This window comes from Penicillium longicatenatum (genome assembly GCF_028827895.1).
Source record: "Penicillium longicatenatum strain IBT 33135 chromosome Unknown contig_2_segment0_segment0, whole genome shotgun sequence".
NCBI lineage: Eukaryota > Fungi > Ascomycota > Eurotiomycetes > Eurotiales > Aspergillaceae > Penicillium > Penicillium longicatenatum.
This window is the reverse complement of record NW_026643120.1, coordinates 6758725-6774509: the sequence shown is the minus strand read 5'-3', so window position 1 is coordinate 6774509 and position 15785 is coordinate 6758725. Positions and strand designations below refer to the sequence as shown.

The window sequence follows — 15785 nt, the reverse complement described above, 5'->3', positions numbered from 1 at the left end:
CCCATTTATTAAACATTGCATTAGCCCTATAAATTTAAAACTCATTAAACATGTGTGTACAAGCTCAAGAAGCAATATCTCAAACGAAACTAGTTGGTACTAGTTGTCCGAGCCTCTTTGGGCAAACGCAGGCCAAGGTAAGGTAAATATCTTCCGGGGTGCCAAATGATAAACAGCGCAACGCAGGGATAGATGACCAATGCATCAAAGACATACATTGTCCACTCATGCGTGTTGACATATCCAGTCACGCTTGAGGAAAACTCCACGAGACGAAAAATAGAACGAACCTATGGTGTCAAGTCCTCGTTAGCGCACGCATTCCACACTTGGAATCATCACTCACCAGAATCAGCAAAGTAGTAAGATTAACAACCCGCAACAATGCAGGCCAATGCTTATTCTTCACAATTCCACCAATAGAGTAATTCTTCTCATCAACATGATCATACCGCTCGCCCAGTTCTTTCGCGAATCTCTTAGAAGTGAAGTTGAATCGCACAGCTGCCACAGCAAAGAGCCCAAATGCGGCCAATTGGATAATGACTCCAGCCTGGGCGATACCCTTACCCTTGTCAATTCGACTAGCTGCATCTTTATCTGTGGTGCTGACTGAAGAAATCATCACAGCTCCGACTAATTGCAGGAGGAGGGCGACGATGTCGAATCCGACGAAAATCGGCGTGATCCATCGGGGTGGAACCCAACAGAGCTGGAATGTGCGAGCTTCATGAGGGACGACTAAGAACAGAATGCGGCTGAAGATGATATAACAGCAGGCGGCCATGAGGACCGGCGCGAGGATAATCAGGGCGAATTGGAGGACGTAGATTGATCTTGCTGTTACGTTCTGGGTTGAAACGCATCGGCCGATGTAGCCAACGGCCTCCACTGGTAATTTCGTTAGGTTCGGTACTTGACATGAGAAGGACTGGGGAAATGAATGTACTTGCTGAGGCCACGACCATAACAGCCCATATCCATGCCTTGTAGCGGATCCATTGAATGAATGTTAAGACAAATGCAATTGAGTAAAAGACAGCAGCAACAATCGCGACTGCCAGTGAGGGATCATAACGGTAGTACGAAGCCCCGGCCTTGTGGGAGCGTATATCCAGCGTCATGAGTAAAATTATACCAAGAAGCCACTGTTCAGAGGGGGTCAAATTGAGGGTTCGATTTTCAAAAACAGGGCCAGTATTGGATTTGCGCAACTTTATACTCTAAGCACGCTGGTGGCTCTCCGATTTGCTCTTTATACCATGAAATAAGTATTTAACTTTCCGTTGTCCGCAACAGGTAAAGAATTCGCCGTGGATCTTTGAATTATCAAGTTCAGTATGAGGCCCCGTCTTCGGGTTGATCAAGGTTGGTTGACGAGTCATATTCCATAGCCCCCGTCTATTGTTTTTGTCTTGTGACAGAGCAATTAAAATTCTAAGCCACCTCTTGACAAGACTCTTAAAAATATTTCACGCTTCCACCCAGAATCTTCGAACTCTAGCAGTTGGGCACAGACTCACAGTTGTCTCCATTCTACGGAGTACTAAACGACGAATTGCTCACCCCATTAGGAATAGCGTCCCGAAGACATAGAGTGGATCTGTATCCACCAATCAAAGCGTGCGTGGTCCACCGTTTTACATGGATGCTTATCCGGCTCAGCCTCTCAAATCGTGGCGGCGCAACGTCGTTATTGTCATGGCAAAAACCCACGATTCTTTTACCCCTTTCAACCTTGAATGTCAAGATATGAAACATTCACTGGAGCTAAGATACAATGCCTTATTACGGCCGTCCTAGCAAGAATTGTGGGAGTTGTCGAGAGCGGCGAATCAAGGCAAGCATCTGCCGGACCCGCGACAAGCTATTTGAACTAACGACGATCTTTCTAGTGTGACCGTATTGAGCCGGTCTGTTCACAGTGCATAAGGGCGGGGAAGCCATGTGGTGGCTACCGTGACATCCCGGCCTTGTTGTTTCGTGACGAAACAGACAAGGCGGCCCGAAGGTCCGCAACCGCCAAATCTAGAGCTGGAGAGCGTCGAAAGGTCCCGGTCGCTCCAGAAATCTCAGACTCGCCTTCAAGCTCTGAAGAAGATTTGAAGGCTGTAGCGCAGCGGCGGAAACCTAATGTGGCACGGGAACCCACGATTCCCTTAGCAGTTCCTATTAGTGTGGAAGATCGGGGTTTGACGTTTTTTTGCTCTCAATTTGTGACGGCCACTTCGGCGGCAATGGAGGGGCCTTTTGTTTTGTCGAAATCATGCTTCCTAAGCACAGTATCTGTTGAGTTGCCCTTTCGAGATGCAGTTGTATCGGTTGGGCTTGCCGCGCTATCCAATGTCACTCGGGATCGATCACTTCGGCTAGTGGCGAGGGAAAAGTATGCGGGATCGCTTAATGCCGTGCGTCGGGCTGTGGAGAATCCACTTCAAGCCAGACCGGATCAAACCTTAAAGATCATCCTAATGATAGGTTTATATGAGGTATGCTCCATCGACCCACGTACCACCCTAGGCTTCCCTTAGCTAGTTCGCTGACCACTCCACATTCCCAGATGGTTTGCTGCAATTCAAGTCAGCTTGACGCATGGACAGTGCATTTAGATGGGGCTGCAGCCCTGCTCAAGCAGGCAACATTTGGCAAAGCGATCAAAGCCCGTGATCCGCGCGCCCGATTGCAGTTCTTCTATTTTTCCATGGTCAAATACATTCACACCCAAAAACCACTGCCTGCCGAATTTTCAAATTTCAACAGTCAGACGCTTCAATCTTCAAATCCTGATGAATCCCCGGCCATCGGCCTTGTTGGCATCCTGGTGCGGGTCATGAAGTTCCACTCTACTTGCAGTGACCCAGGCTCCGATCCTCAGATAGGAGTGCGGACAGCACTTGCTTTTGATAAGGAGCTAGAAGAATGGGAAAGGCGCCTCCCACATAAATGGGAATTCTTTGTTAAAACCTCCAGCGACACGCAGCACACCTTCTACGGGAAGCATATGACATATAATGATGTTTGGGCATCGAGAGACCTCAACTACTATTTTTGGGGACGATTGATCGTCAATGAGATGGTGTTGAACAATATCGCCCAATTGGCCAGGAGTGGGCTCTTGAAAGTTCACCATCTCCAACAGCGACAGCGAGCACTTGACATGGTATCGCACTTGGCGACATGTATCTGCGCTGGTGCCGCGACTCAAGTGGGTGGTTGGGGAAATGGAATCCCACTCAAAGAACAGGCTCGTGTTCCTCCCTTAAATGGTGTCTTCATGTTGATGTTTCCGTTGACAATTGCTGGTGGCTCGGCTGCTGCTCCAGATGAAGTGCACGAGTGGGTGGTGCAGAAGCTCCAGTCAATTGGGTCAAGGATGGGAATCCAGAGAGCCATAGAGCTGGTACCAAGAATCCAGAGAATGAGGGCTTGGAATTCCCAGTTGATCAGTATGGAACCAGAAGAAGTATAGAATGAGTTAAAAAGACATAAGTTTGGGGAGTCTGCGAGTGGTAAACGCAGAGCTGTTCTCAAGACAACGACAATTCATGAAGCATATACATATACATATATACATATATATATACCAGGAAATACTGATTAGCTCAGAATACATTAGCAGCGCGAGGAATTACCTCGTATCGAGTTAGAAAAGGTGAATAATATCCTTAAAAGTGTTCGTCCGGTACAACAGTGGAATCAACAGTATTCATCCAAATCACAAGGGTTGGGAGGGCTCGTTGTTGTATTGCTCTTCTTCGTGGAGAAGAGAAAAGAGAATAAAAAGAAGAGAAAATATGAAAATCGAAAAAGAGGAAAGGGTCCATACATGGAAATCGTGCCATCCATTTGATGTTCAGGTGTTCAGGCAAGTTGAACCTAAGCTACACGCCCGCTAGTCCAGATTAGGTAATACTGGTCTTGACGCGGTCAGACGCGCCTTTATTTCTCCGTCGCATTTCCCATTGACTTTACATTACAACCACTCTTACCATACAACATGGCAGAAACCAGCTGTAAGATGACCTGTTTATCATTCTTCTTCCAGTAGCTAATTGATCTCATAGGGTCGTGCGACGCCAACGATGCGATCCATATTACCGTCGTGCAACCTGGCGAAACCAAACCAAAGACGCTCTCCACCTTCCACCCCCAGTTCACCTATCCCATCTTCGGGGATGACGAACAAATCTTTGGATATAGGGGTCTGGTGATCCGGTTGCGATTTGCGGCCCATGACTTGCGCCCTCATCTTCACATTTCTTATGATGAGAAGTTCAAGCCGGTTGGCGACACCACAGCACTCGACCTTCTTGGCACTCTAAAGCCATTTGTTTCGGAAGGTTTGTGGAATATTTGCCCGAAAATTTGCATGAGCCTGGCTAATCGTGACGACTGTTTGCAGAGGCGCTCATCAACCTGCCCGAATACGAGAAGGCTGTCCAGGAAGATGCCTCAGCAAAGGACTTTACACCACCGGGCAAGATGGTCTACAGCTATGAGGCCAATGAAAGACAATATGAGATCTGGGCTGGATCCCTGGCGGACCCGCAAGTGCGGATTCTGTTGGACCGAGTGCAGGTCTTGGTCTCATTGTTCATCGAAGCCGGAACTCCCTTGGAAACGGATGATCCTGAGTGGAGTCTTGAGCGATGGACCGTTTTCTTTGTGTATGTACATCTATCCTTCCTGCGGATTGCTTCCATGCTGACCATCACAGATACGAGAAGATTAAACCTCCAACGCCAACTGCGTCTTCGTATTCCATTGTAGGCTATGCGACAACCTACCGATACTGGTATTATCAACGTGACCGGTCACACACTCCCACTATCAAGAATGACGACTTTCCGCCAGCAGAGATCAAGATTTCCGAGCTACCTGCTCGTCTGCGCATTGCCCAGTTCCTCATCCTTCCTTCACACGCCCGCTCAGGCCACGGAACCCACCTCTATACCACCATCCATGCGTTCTGCATCGCTGATCCCACCATTGGGGAGTTAACAGTGGAAGATCCTAATGAACAATTTGATGCTCTCCGGGACTCCGCCGACTTCTGTCTCCTGCAGCCCGAATTTTTGAAACACAATGTGAACCTGAACCCGGATCCGAACGGTGCATACTCCAAAAAGCAACGGCCCCGTGCAGTGCCTACTGGGGTCCTAATTCCGAGCAAGACACTGCTCGATATCCGTACTGCTTTCAAGATTGAGTCTACGCAATTCGCACACATCCTGGAGATGTTCCTTCTCAGTCAGATTCCCAAGAGCCACCGTCTGGCTGGAGGCACCAACCTCGCCCGGCTATTGATTAAGAAGCACAAGGCAGACGATGAGAATGACCGACGGTACTATTGGTGGCGCATGCTCACCAAACAGCGTCTGTACAAGAAGCATAAAGAACTTCTTGACGAGCTAGAGCTGCTTGATCGTGTAGAGAAGCTAGACGATACTGTGCGCAATGTGGAGGAGGGCTACGAGATCACACTGGATGCTCTAGAGGGTCGCCTGTCCGAACCGGAGGGTGAAGACGCCGCTCCTAGTGGCAGTCGCCGCCAGAAGCGGAAGCTTGCCGTTGAGGATGATGATGACGAGGAAGAAAGTGGAACCGAATTGGCCAAGCGGCCGAAGGTTTAGATGTTTAAAATGCGTTGAGGCATGGAAACTGCTATCGCACTATGTAATTTATCGCAATGGGGTATTCGGCCCTGGGGAATCACGTTTAGTTCTCAATCCAATGCTGGCCAATTAATGCCATAAGGAGACAAATTCAAGAATTTATATCAGTAGTACATTTGCAACAAATAATTAAGAGCTGAGTATTTCGGTGGTGTCGTTGGGTGGTGTCGTTGAAAGTGCTAGAAGCACTGACACCAGCTCTGGACGAATCTCGGCATATCAATTTTTCCGTTCTCACAGCTGATGCGGAGCTCGGTTGCGCTCATTGCCTTCTCCAACCCCTCCAAATCACCGCAACGGCCTTCCCACCGGCCTTATAATCTATTCCTCATTCGTCAATACTCTCACTGGTAGAGTGAGCATTATTATATCCCCCAAACATCTGCGCTCAACAAGTATCCACCGCCACATCACCGATCGCAATCCACAATGGTAACCCCTCTCAAACCGCCTGTATCTACAGCAAAGGCTGACATTGTGCTCTCAGCTTCCCCTCGGCCTTCTTACGGCTGCACAGGGCCGCCCCATGCTCGTCGAGCTGAAGAATGGCGAGACCTTGAACGGCCACTTGGTGACATGCGATAACTGGATGAACCTGATCCTGCGCGAAGTCGTGCAAACCAGCCCCGAAGGCGACCGCTTCTTCAGATTACCCGAAGTCTACGTTCGCGGCAACAATGTATGTCCAGCGAAATCTATCATCCGATGTCCAATGGCCATTCCCACAAGTGAGGTCATGATTCTAACCAATCCACTTTCCGCAGATCAAATACCTCCGAGTCCCTGAAGAGATCGTCGATATCGTCAAGGAACAACAGCAAAATCAACCACAGAACCGTCGCGGCGGACACGGCCGAGACGGCGATCGAGGCAGAGGCCGCGGCCGTGGTGGTGGTCGTGGTGGACGGGGTCGCGGACGGGGCGGCGGCGGTCCCCCCGGAGTTCAATAGAGTCGATTCGGCGCAACATTTGGATGAGACAACTACCTTTTGCATGGCTGTGAAGAGTTGCAAAAATGAGATACCCTACAGAGACAGACGGAGTGGGTAAGATCGCTCGGGGCGGACAGGTGAACGGATTTAGTCGTGCATGGCCGTGGCGTATCTGGCTCTGTATTTTTCAGTGGGAACTAAGGTTATGATCGATTGATGATCTACAAATACAATATTAAATCTCAGACTTCTGAACCCCCTTCGCAATCGTTCTGTAAACAGCGTGCGGTACAGTGCACTCTCCCAGGCTTGAACTGGTGCTATTAGTCAGCATCGCGCATTTCATCTGGACTTCCGAAGACGCGGGTAAACCGACTTCTGTCCCACGAGTAGCTCGATATGTCGCGGCGGGCACTCGTCCTCGATGGGCTATGGCACTCGCTTTGTCCGTCTTTTGACCGGTTAGCCTTGAGTCGCCCGTCATGTGTATCAAGGCCCCGGAAACATAATTTCAAATCATCTCCGCCGCACGCAACTCGCATTGCGCCGATAATACCACGACGATGCTATTCCAGTCAAGACAGGGGAATTGACGCCTCGAATAACCCCGGGAAAAAAACAGATTATCCTATCAACACACGTCATGAAACATCCACATCCTCTCTCGAATCCAAATCCGAGTCCGAACCCCATATCGATCATGCCGACGCAGACGATCAAATGCACAAAGCCCGAAATCGTTATACCAAACTACCCGAAGGGTATAATAACAAATTAGAAGCTGCCCTCGAAGGCAGGATACGAGCGGTGACGACCAAGGATCCGAGCATTGCCCGTACGACTCAGACTTTACGGGCTCTGATCCGGGACCGCGGAGTCGAACCACATACCCGTCACTACCAGGCTTTGATATTTGCCAACTGCGATAATGAGCTGGGATCACCGGAGATGGTACAACATCTGCTGCAGGAAATGGAGGAGAATGGCATTACGGCGGACTCGCGAACGCTTCATGCTGCTTTGAAGGTGAGGACTAGACACACGTTTTGAAATACACATGAGCTTACTTATGGGACCGCTTAGGCTCTTGCTGTGCATCCAGACTACCTTTTACGCCAGGATGTCCTTCGTATGCTTCGAGATCGGTGGCTGACTGTCAGTCCCGACGGATGGCATTTCATGGTTGCAGGTCTTCTTCGGGAGCATCAATTCGAGTTGGCGCTAGATCAAATCTCACTAATGGAGCGGAAAGGAATGCAAGTGGAGAACTGGCTGCATAGTATGGTTGTTTACCAGCTATGCGACTTTCAAGAACTTGATGAGGTATACCGCCTAATGCAAGCCCGTGTTGTGCAGGGTCATGACATGACGACCGAGCTTTGGGCCCATGTGTTGAAAACGGCCAGTAAAGCTCTCCACTATGATTTGACCCGCTTTGTCTGGCAAAGACAAGTTGACCTGGGTTATCTGGAGCCGTCCCAAGACGTTTGCCGCAATGCTTTGGCTGTTGCATCGGACGCCGATGACATTGACTTGGCTCTTGCTATCTTCCGCTTCTGTGATAACCGTGGCTTTCCCTTGAAGGCCCAAGATTATCATGTTCTCATGGAGATATACTTGCATTCTGGGGATCTTGTCGCCACATTTAGGCTGCTCTGTACGATGCACGACCTCGGACTTGCCCCTCTGGAGCGCTCGACCGAGTCCGTGGTCTCCCACATGATCAAGCATAATACCGATCCCCGTGAAGCGTGGCAGATGCTCAAACACCTGAAGAACGATAAGCGAGAGATTCCTATCGGCTGCGTCCGTATCATTGCCGAGCTCTGTGAGCACTTGGCCCATGATGACCCGTCAGTGGTCGATGACGCAGTGGGCTTCTACAAAGAACTCTATACTGTGTGCCCCGAGGGCGCCGACGTTCGCGTCTATAACAGCTTGATTCGGATGTGCCGGCATGGCCAGAACCGACAGTCAGGTCTCTTCCTCGTGAAAGAGATGGCGTCCTTTGGCGTTATCCCGGACGCCACTACCTTTGAATCGCTCATCTTGATGTGTCTCGATGCTCGCAACTACCAATCGGCATACATGTACCTCCGAGACCTGCTGGATCGGGGCGATGAAGTCAGCGATGGAACTCGAAAGCAGATCCGCGATATTTGTTCCCAATCCGTGCACGAGTTTGCAGTGCGACTCCAACATCACCCAGCGGTACAAGCCGTGGAGCGTCCTGCCCTGCCGGACCACATTGTAGATGAAGAGACCCTGGACAAGTCTAGCAATAAAGCAGATGAGACCGGACATCGTCGCTATGGTCGACCTTGGGTGCGGGCCGCGTATCGGCGGCAAACGCTCTCGGACGAAGATCGCATCGCCTGGAATAAGAAGCGGCGACAAAACAAGCGACGACACCAGGCGATTGCGCGAAAGGCCGAGGCCGAGGCTGAAGCTTAGGTCTGTTTCAGGATAACTACAGGGAACAGGTTCTCGGGAGCTCGTGATCGGGATGTCTCAGACCATGCGGTATCATGCATCAGGCATCACATTTTCTTTCCGACCCAGAACAACGTGGAAGGATGCGTACAAAGAGGCACATCACAAAACTTCAAAATCTGGATCTGGCATATTCGACTGTACCATAGAAACAAACAATGTACATTAAATTCTTCCGTACCAAACGAAAAATCAATCGGTTTTTCGCCGAGAGCCAACTGAACCTTGGGCGTTCTCGCCGTTTCACTAAATCCGCAAACCAAGATCGCCAGGGCTGTGTCTCCACTTCTGGAACCATTGGTTGTCAGTCGTACTCCACCACGGTTGTAATGCACAAATCTTGCTTTGAAATATTTGAAACATACTAAGCTGGACCCCGGTGCGATCTGTCAGACAATGAGACCCTGTAGCACTATCCGACGCCCAACGCCTCCAAGCCAGCCCTTTTCAGCCCCCGGGTGGTTGGGAATAGATGATTCGATGCATGGGCGATTGAGTTGGCATCCCCTGAAGGCGAGAGATCGACACGATGTGGGTCATTGCGAACAAAGAGTGGAGATCGAGGGGATTACGGAGTAAATGTGAGAAGGGGAGAAGTGTTTCCGCTTGCTTGCTTCCCAAGGTTCCATACCTCATTTTTCCCAACCCCGTTCAAACTTGTCTTAACTTAAATCTATCTCCCTTCTTCCTCTCTCTGCTTCCTCTCTTGTACATTACCACTACTCTAACTTTCCCCAATTATCACACCTAAACATGCAATTCTCTACTCTCCTCCCTGCCCTCCTCTCCTTGGGCTTGGCCAATGCGGCTTCTCTCGCCCAGCCCTCCACCTGGAAGGTCACCAACTGGCAAATCGTCAGCTCTGGCGGCACCGTCTACTCCTTCAACATTGCTGGTGCTGCAACTGCCAACTCCCCTGGTTTCAAGACCCATTGCGAGGGTATCGTCCCCAATGCCACCGCCTGCGATGACAAGAACATCACCGCGACCGTCACTGAGCAGACACACCCTCTCTGGAATGTCGCTGTCACGCACGAGTGGCACCTCTTCCCTGCGGGCGAATCCGAGCAGACCTACTGGCAATCCGGCTCGAAGAACGTGAGCAACACGGCGAGCAACTTCACCATCACACCCACCCTGTTCTACGGTGTCGCGTAAAGTGGTGGACGTGAACTCTACTTTCCTTTCTTTTAAGAAAATCTCTTCTCGGTTAGGATCTCGGCTACATTGGTCTGGTAATGGGCGTTGGGCTTGAATTCCGGTATGAAATGTCTATGATTGGCGTTTCAGGGTCCTTTTCTTCTTTTCTTCTCTGCGGGCGCTTCCACTCCTTATGACCTCTTTTTTCTCGCCTTTTCAGGGAAAATCATAGTCCGCCAAATTATTGTATATAGGCGGTAGATTTATGTATACTAAGGTTGACAAAAACAAGATTTACATGCCACTGCCAGGTACAATTCCGAAATTCCTTAATTCTTAATTCTTCGTTATGCTGTGACATCATCGACTGCGCCTCAATCCCGATCTCTCGATTGGCAACAACTCTCGTGTTCTGTATAACAAGTTCCTTAACTATCTGAAATCCTATCAACATCTTTAATTCATGTCATAGTATTCCCAGCATCGCTTTACCAGCTCATGACCGGCGAAGAAAATGGTAACGCCCCATTGGCTACAGCTGGCGGAACAAAGACTGATCTCAATCCTTCTCCGCAGTCCTCGATTCTCCGCCAAATTGTCGCTGGACCTAGATTACAGCATCCAGAAGCGAATCTCGATTTGTGCTATGTGACCGATAATAGTATGTTCATCGATCTCAACACTTGCGGCAAAAACTCACAATCCTAGTCATCGCTACCTCCGGCCCTTCGGGGACCTACCCCCAACGAGCTTACCGCAACCCCCTCGATGCCCTCGTGACCTTCCTCGACTCAAGGCATGGCTCGAATTGGTGTATCTGGGAATTCCGCGCTGAAGGAACAGGATACCCCGACTCAGAGGTCTATGGACGAATCCACCATTTCCCATGGCCAGATCACCACCCACCGCCCTTCGCCCTGATCCCCAATATCATGGGCAGCATGCGAAACTGGCTGCACCGACTAGACGAGCAAAAAGAGTCAGAGTCAACCGAACAAAAGTCAGACGCGAAGAAGACAGACTCGTCGAGCGACCGGGTCATAGTCGTCCACTGTAAAGCTGGCAAAGGACGCAGCGGGACAATCGCCACGGCATACTTGATAAGTCAAGAAGGATGGAAAAAAGAAGATGCACTACAACGGTTCACAGACCGACGTATGCGTGTCGGGTTCGGTGCTGGCGTTAGCATCCCGAGTCAGCTCCGGTATGTGGATTACATCGATCGGTGGACGAATCAGTTGAACAAAGTATATATTGAGCGTCCGGTGGAGATTCTCGAGGTCCACGTTTGGGGCATGCGCGATGGCGTCAAGGTTGCGGTGGAGGGGTACATAGATGAAGGCAAGAAGCGGAAATGCATCCATATGTTCCATCGGCGTGAACGAACGGTCATCGAATCGGGTAACACGACACCCGCAAAAGAGGTGAATGGGGAAACTGGGAAAACAGATGCAGCTACGAATGGACCCGTTTCAGCCGCAACGTGGGCCCCGTCACCAAATTCCTCACAAACCGATATCTCCCCAGAAACAGAATTTGCACGCCGATCAACCATTTCCCCATCAGGCACACTATCCGCCGCAGTCTTCAGACCAGAAACTCCTCTGATTGTACCCGGTTCCGATGTGAACATCGACTTCGAACGACGCAGCAAGGCATCATATACTGGCTTCGCAATGGTAACATCTGTCGCGCACGTATGGTTCAACCCCTACTTCGAAGGCGGCGATGAGCACAACTCGGGCGTATTCGAAATAGAGTGGGAAGCAATGGACGGAATCAAAGGCAGTGCAAGGAAGGGAATCCGCGCATTGGAGCGATTGAAGGTTGTATGGCGGTATCCGGAGACTGTTCGAACCGACAGCACTGGACGACCAATCAGCGAACCGAAGCCCGGCGAGCCGATTATTGAAAGCCACGCAGCAGATTGGCGACAGAACCGTGCGGAGAAAGAGGGTGAGGAAAATAAACCTCCATTGCCGGAACGTGGTGTTTCAGAGACAGCACCTGCTTCGACTGATACCAGCTCACCTGTGCCTACTAAAGAGTCCGCGCGTGATGAGGAGTCAGTCCAGGAGTTGGAGAGGCAATTGGGATTAAGGCAGCAGACTGATGCGAGTAAGGATGTCAGTCTGGCTGGGAGTGAAGACGAGGGAAGGGCTGTTGATGAGGGACGGGTGGCTCAGGGCAAGGGGAATGGGAATGGGAACGGGGAGATAGAGGGTGTTAGATCTTATTTCAAGAATGGACAGGAAGAGGGGTGAAGTGGTATACAAGGTATAAGATACCTTTCGTTATTAGCATGCATCATAGACAGTATATGGATAGTCTTCACATGAATGTTATGAATCACGAAGGAAAGATCCGTACATCGACAAGATTCTATGTACTCTGCAGACCGTATTTTTCTTCAATGTACTTTCTTACACTCAAAGGGGAGGTCCGGGGTAACGTGTCGCTGAATTGTAAGTATGAGCTAGGGACTATCAAAAGAGGTGACATGAACTAGACTAAATGATGATTGAGCCTTGGGCATTTTCTATACCTAGTCGTTGAAAAGGAAAACCACTCTTAGTTTCTTGCTATACAAGAGTCTGGTCAGTTTGATTACGCTGAAAATGCTGTGTAGCAAATAGAAGGTGATAGCTAATTCATAGGGATGAAGTGATGCTTTGCAAAAATACGCGCCGATGACCATCTATGCCCAAGTTCAGGGTGGGCCCCGGCGCAATTGACAACCCAGGTTCAGCTCCAGGTCTCACTGAATTGACTTTTGGATCTTTTAGGGACTTGTACTTGCTTTATGATCATGTTGTAATATAGTGCAGTCTCGATCTCTAGTTCTATGTATATTATTCATTCAATCTTGGAATACTTCCGCGTATGTCGTCCCCAACTAGGCAGCGAACATTTGAACAAATAAAAAAAGAAAAAAAAATTTGAAAAAAAATTTGAAAATGTAGACAGAATGCGTCGAATAACCCAGGATGGCGCCAATCACTTATGCCTTATCAGTACAGTATCTATAGGGGTACAAATCCCTCCATACGTTTGCGCGTCTCTTCTTCCTCTCGACGCAATCGATCAGCTTTTCGGCGCTCATAGACTGCGCGAACAACTCGGCGCACCTGTTCATCACCCTCGGAATAATTGGCTTTCGCCAACCCCACAACCGAGTCAATTTGTTCAGGGGTGTAGACGAAGTTCCAGGTAGACAAGAAGTCGTCCACATCAGGGTCAATGGTATTAGGGTGAGGTGTCGGGCCCTTCTCTTCTTCGTCCTTGGCTTGGGACTGGATAGAATGGGCAGCCGCAAGAGGTCGGTTGTTATTAACAGGTGGAAGTTGAGGGGCCGATGGGTTGGGGATGAGAGGGAAGTAGACCACGGCGATACCAGCATCTGGCCGCATAAGGTGGAAGTCTTCGTCGGAGTGATCGGTGGCATTCTCGCGGTAGAAAAGACGCTTGGATGGCGGCGGTTCGTCCTTGGAGGTCCGTTCCTCTGTCGTGCCAACCCAAACATTACAATAGTCTAGGTCGGACTCGTCCTTGCCAGAACCGGTATTTTTTGAGGAGTCGAGCCGATTTTCAAATTTGTTTTGGACTTCGGTCATCTTCCGGTTTACTTTGTCCTCTGTGATATTCTGTGGCTCACGCAGGGCTTCTTCTGTGGCTTCCAGGCTGTCACCCTTTTGGGGCCATCCAGCGCCCACAGGCCAGCCCTTGATTCCGCGCTGCTTGGCATAACCGTCTACGACCGAAAGCCAGTTCTCACGTTTGATGTCGGCAGACGCATCAAAGGCGACAACAATGTCAACATCTCGTCCTGGTCTGAGAAGCGGGTAGATCGGAAGGTTGTTGCTCATGCCAGCATCCATAAGACGAAGATGACTGCTCTGGAAGATGGACTCCGGGCACGAGTCAGGCAGTTGATCTTTCATTCCCATCACGTAATTGGGAATGGTGGCCGGGTCAATAGGGTGGACTCGGATCAAATCTTTATTTTTGCCTTGGATAAGAGAATCGATTCCACCGAATCCGGTAAGACCTGCCACCAGAGGCCGGATTTCTTTGTAGTAATGAGACAGAGTTGCGCAAAAGGCACTTCCCCATATTCCCATTAAACCTGGAACCCGTAATTCGGGGATGGGAAAGTTCCCGGGGGATATTTGACTCTCTCCACCTTGGAAGTGTCGTCCTAAAGCCCAGGTCGGAATACCGGCATTGAGTTCCTCACAAAAGAACTCGTACGGTGTGAACTCAAACCACTGGAACCAAGCTTCGCGGTTTGCTTTCCTCATCATCTCCTCGGGCATCGCACGCTTGCCCTCGTCATTATCCTCAATCATGGGAATTTCATGTCGCACAGCGGTGTATATAGGCATAGGATGCTCGCCACTGAGAAGGTTTGCTTGTTGGCTGGATAACTTGAGATCAGAGTCTAATACACCCAGTTCTCCTCGAGGAACCATCAGCCGTGCCGCAAGCAGGAGACCATATATGTCGACAAGCCCAAAATCTGCGCCAGGGTCCCCCTTGAGTTTCTCAACCAACCCACCAAGGAGGTACTTGTTGGTTGGGGCAGTGGTAAGGAGGTTCAGCGCTTTTGGCGGGAAAGCAATGTGTACATCCAGCCGGCTTTTCAGATGGTCGACGAGCTTATCAAAATTCCTACCTGAGATTGAGGAATGGTATAGAGTTTGCAGCCAACAGCTACCACTGACTCCTGCAGTGTAGGTGACACAATCCCACAGGCCAGACTCCTGTGCAGCTAGATATGACCCAGTCCCGGCAACTAGGGCCCGTAGTCCACCACCGGACCCGCACATGGCGATCACGGGTACATCGTCAGGATGAATGTCGCCTTCGGAGAGATTAAGATATGATGCCAGTGCTTTGACGGCATGCTGCTGTCTTTTGTTTCGAAATTCTTTCTCTTCCTGACAGAGGTCTCCGCTCACCCGCACCTTGGCATTTTTCAGGATCTCTGGATTGGCGTCTGGATCATGTGCTTCCTTCCAAATTTCGTCGGCCAGAGACCCAGGTGCCACTGAAAGCTCACGCTGGAGCTTCTGGACTGTCGCTGGTAGCAATCGCGCCCAATCGGGGACAATGTAGTTTGTAATGCCTCCCCCTAGTTCACCCCACTCTGGTACCCCAACAGTATGTTTCACTTCATCAAGTTTCTGTACAATATTCGCCCAAACGGATCCTTGATTCTCAGTCGTCTGTGGATCATTTTCGCCCGAGGAATGGCTCCGAGACTTTGAATTGGCGTCGTGATGAGTAGAAGATGTGGAGAAGTTGGTTTTCTGGGGACGCCTGCTAGGCTGCGTCCATTGACCCGCAGTATAAGCCGCAATTGCCGCTGGGGGTACTGTCCAGCGCAGACGTGAGGCGCTTGCAGCACCCATTGTCGCGAGGAAGTAAGAATTAGAAGCTGCAGTCTGCATGCAAGCAACTACCAACTCCGGAATATCTGGTTTATACCGCGGGGGATGACCTCATATCATGTGACACGGAAGCACAGACGGGCCGAGGCACC

The 15785-nt window shown here is 50.1% G+C and overlaps 8 protein-coding genes across 8 annotated transcripts; 6 read left to right on the top strand and 2 right to left on the bottom strand.

The window, feature by feature from the left end:
- Positions 1-89: 89 nt before the first annotated feature.
- N7484_005049 (RTA1 domain-containing protein) lies at positions 90-1124 on the bottom strand (the record flags this gene model as incomplete). Its single annotated transcript, XM_057115469.1, has 3 exons — positions 90-290; positions 347-891; positions 950-1124. 3 exons carry the CDS (start codon positions 1122-1124, stop codon positions 90-92), a joined length of 921 nt encoding a protein of 306 aa, XP_056975609.1.
- A 618-nt stretch (positions 1125-1742) lies between these two features.
- N7484_005048 (Zn(II)2Cys6 transcription factor) lies at positions 1743-3469 on the top strand (the record flags this gene model as incomplete). Its single annotated transcript, XM_057115468.1, has 3 exons — positions 1743-1811; positions 1896-2489; positions 2561-3469. 3 exons carry the CDS (start codon positions 1743-1745, stop codon positions 3467-3469), a joined length of 1572 nt encoding a protein of 523 aa, XP_056975608.1.
- A 528-nt stretch (positions 3470-3997) lies between these two features.
- Positions 3998-5633, top strand: hat1 (histone acetyltransferase catalytic subunit HAT1; the record flags this gene model as incomplete). Its single annotated transcript, XM_057115467.1, has 4 exons — positions 3998-4013; positions 4065-4340; positions 4403-4667; positions 4718-5633. 4 exons carry the CDS (start codon positions 3998-4000, stop codon positions 5631-5633), a joined length of 1473 nt encoding a protein of 490 aa, XP_056975607.1.
- Positions 5634-6201: 568 nt separating this feature from the next.
- N7484_005046 (U6 snRNA-associated Sm-like protein LSm4) lies at positions 6202-6625 on the top strand (the record flags this gene model as incomplete). The annotated part of the gene is made up of 2 exons (XM_057115466.1): positions 6202-6354; positions 6440-6625. 2 exons carry the CDS (start codon positions 6202-6204, stop codon positions 6623-6625), a joined length of 339 nt encoding a protein of 112 aa, XP_056975606.1.
- A 702-nt stretch (positions 6626-7327) lies between these two features.
- N7484_005045 (pentatricopeptide repeat protein) lies at positions 7328-9061 on the top strand (the record flags this gene model as incomplete). Its single annotated transcript, XM_057115465.1, has 2 exons — positions 7328-7633; positions 7691-9061. The coding sequence occupies 2 exons, from the start codon at positions 7328-7330 to the stop codon at positions 9059-9061; spliced, it is 1677 nt and encodes a 558-aa protein (XP_056975605.1).
- Positions 9062-9853: 792 nt separating this feature from the next.
- On the top strand, positions 9854-10258 carry N7484_005044 (uncharacterized protein; the record flags this gene model as incomplete). Its single annotated transcript, XM_057115464.1, has 1 exon — positions 9854-10258. The coding sequence occupies one exon, from the start codon at positions 9854-9856 to the stop codon at positions 10256-10258; it is 405 nt and encodes a 134-aa protein (XP_056975604.1).
- A 480-nt stretch (positions 10259-10738) lies between these two features.
- N7484_005043 (putative phosphatidylinositol-3,4,5-trisphosphate 3-phosphatase) lies at positions 10739-12504 on the top strand (the record flags this gene model as incomplete). The annotated part of the gene is made up of 2 exons (XM_057115463.1): positions 10739-10901; positions 10949-12504. 2 exons carry the CDS (start codon positions 10739-10741, stop codon positions 12502-12504), a joined length of 1719 nt encoding a protein of 572 aa, XP_056975603.1.
- Positions 12505-13263: 759 nt separating this feature from the next.
- N7484_005042 (putative phospholipase A2 (PlaA)) lies at positions 13264-15654 on the bottom strand (the record flags this gene model as incomplete). The annotated part of the gene is made up of 1 exon (XM_057115462.1): positions 13264-15654. The coding sequence occupies one exon, from the start codon at positions 15652-15654 to the stop codon at positions 13264-13266; it is 2391 nt and encodes a 796-aa protein (XP_056975602.1).
- Between the last annotated feature and the right edge of the window lie 131 nt (positions 15655-15785).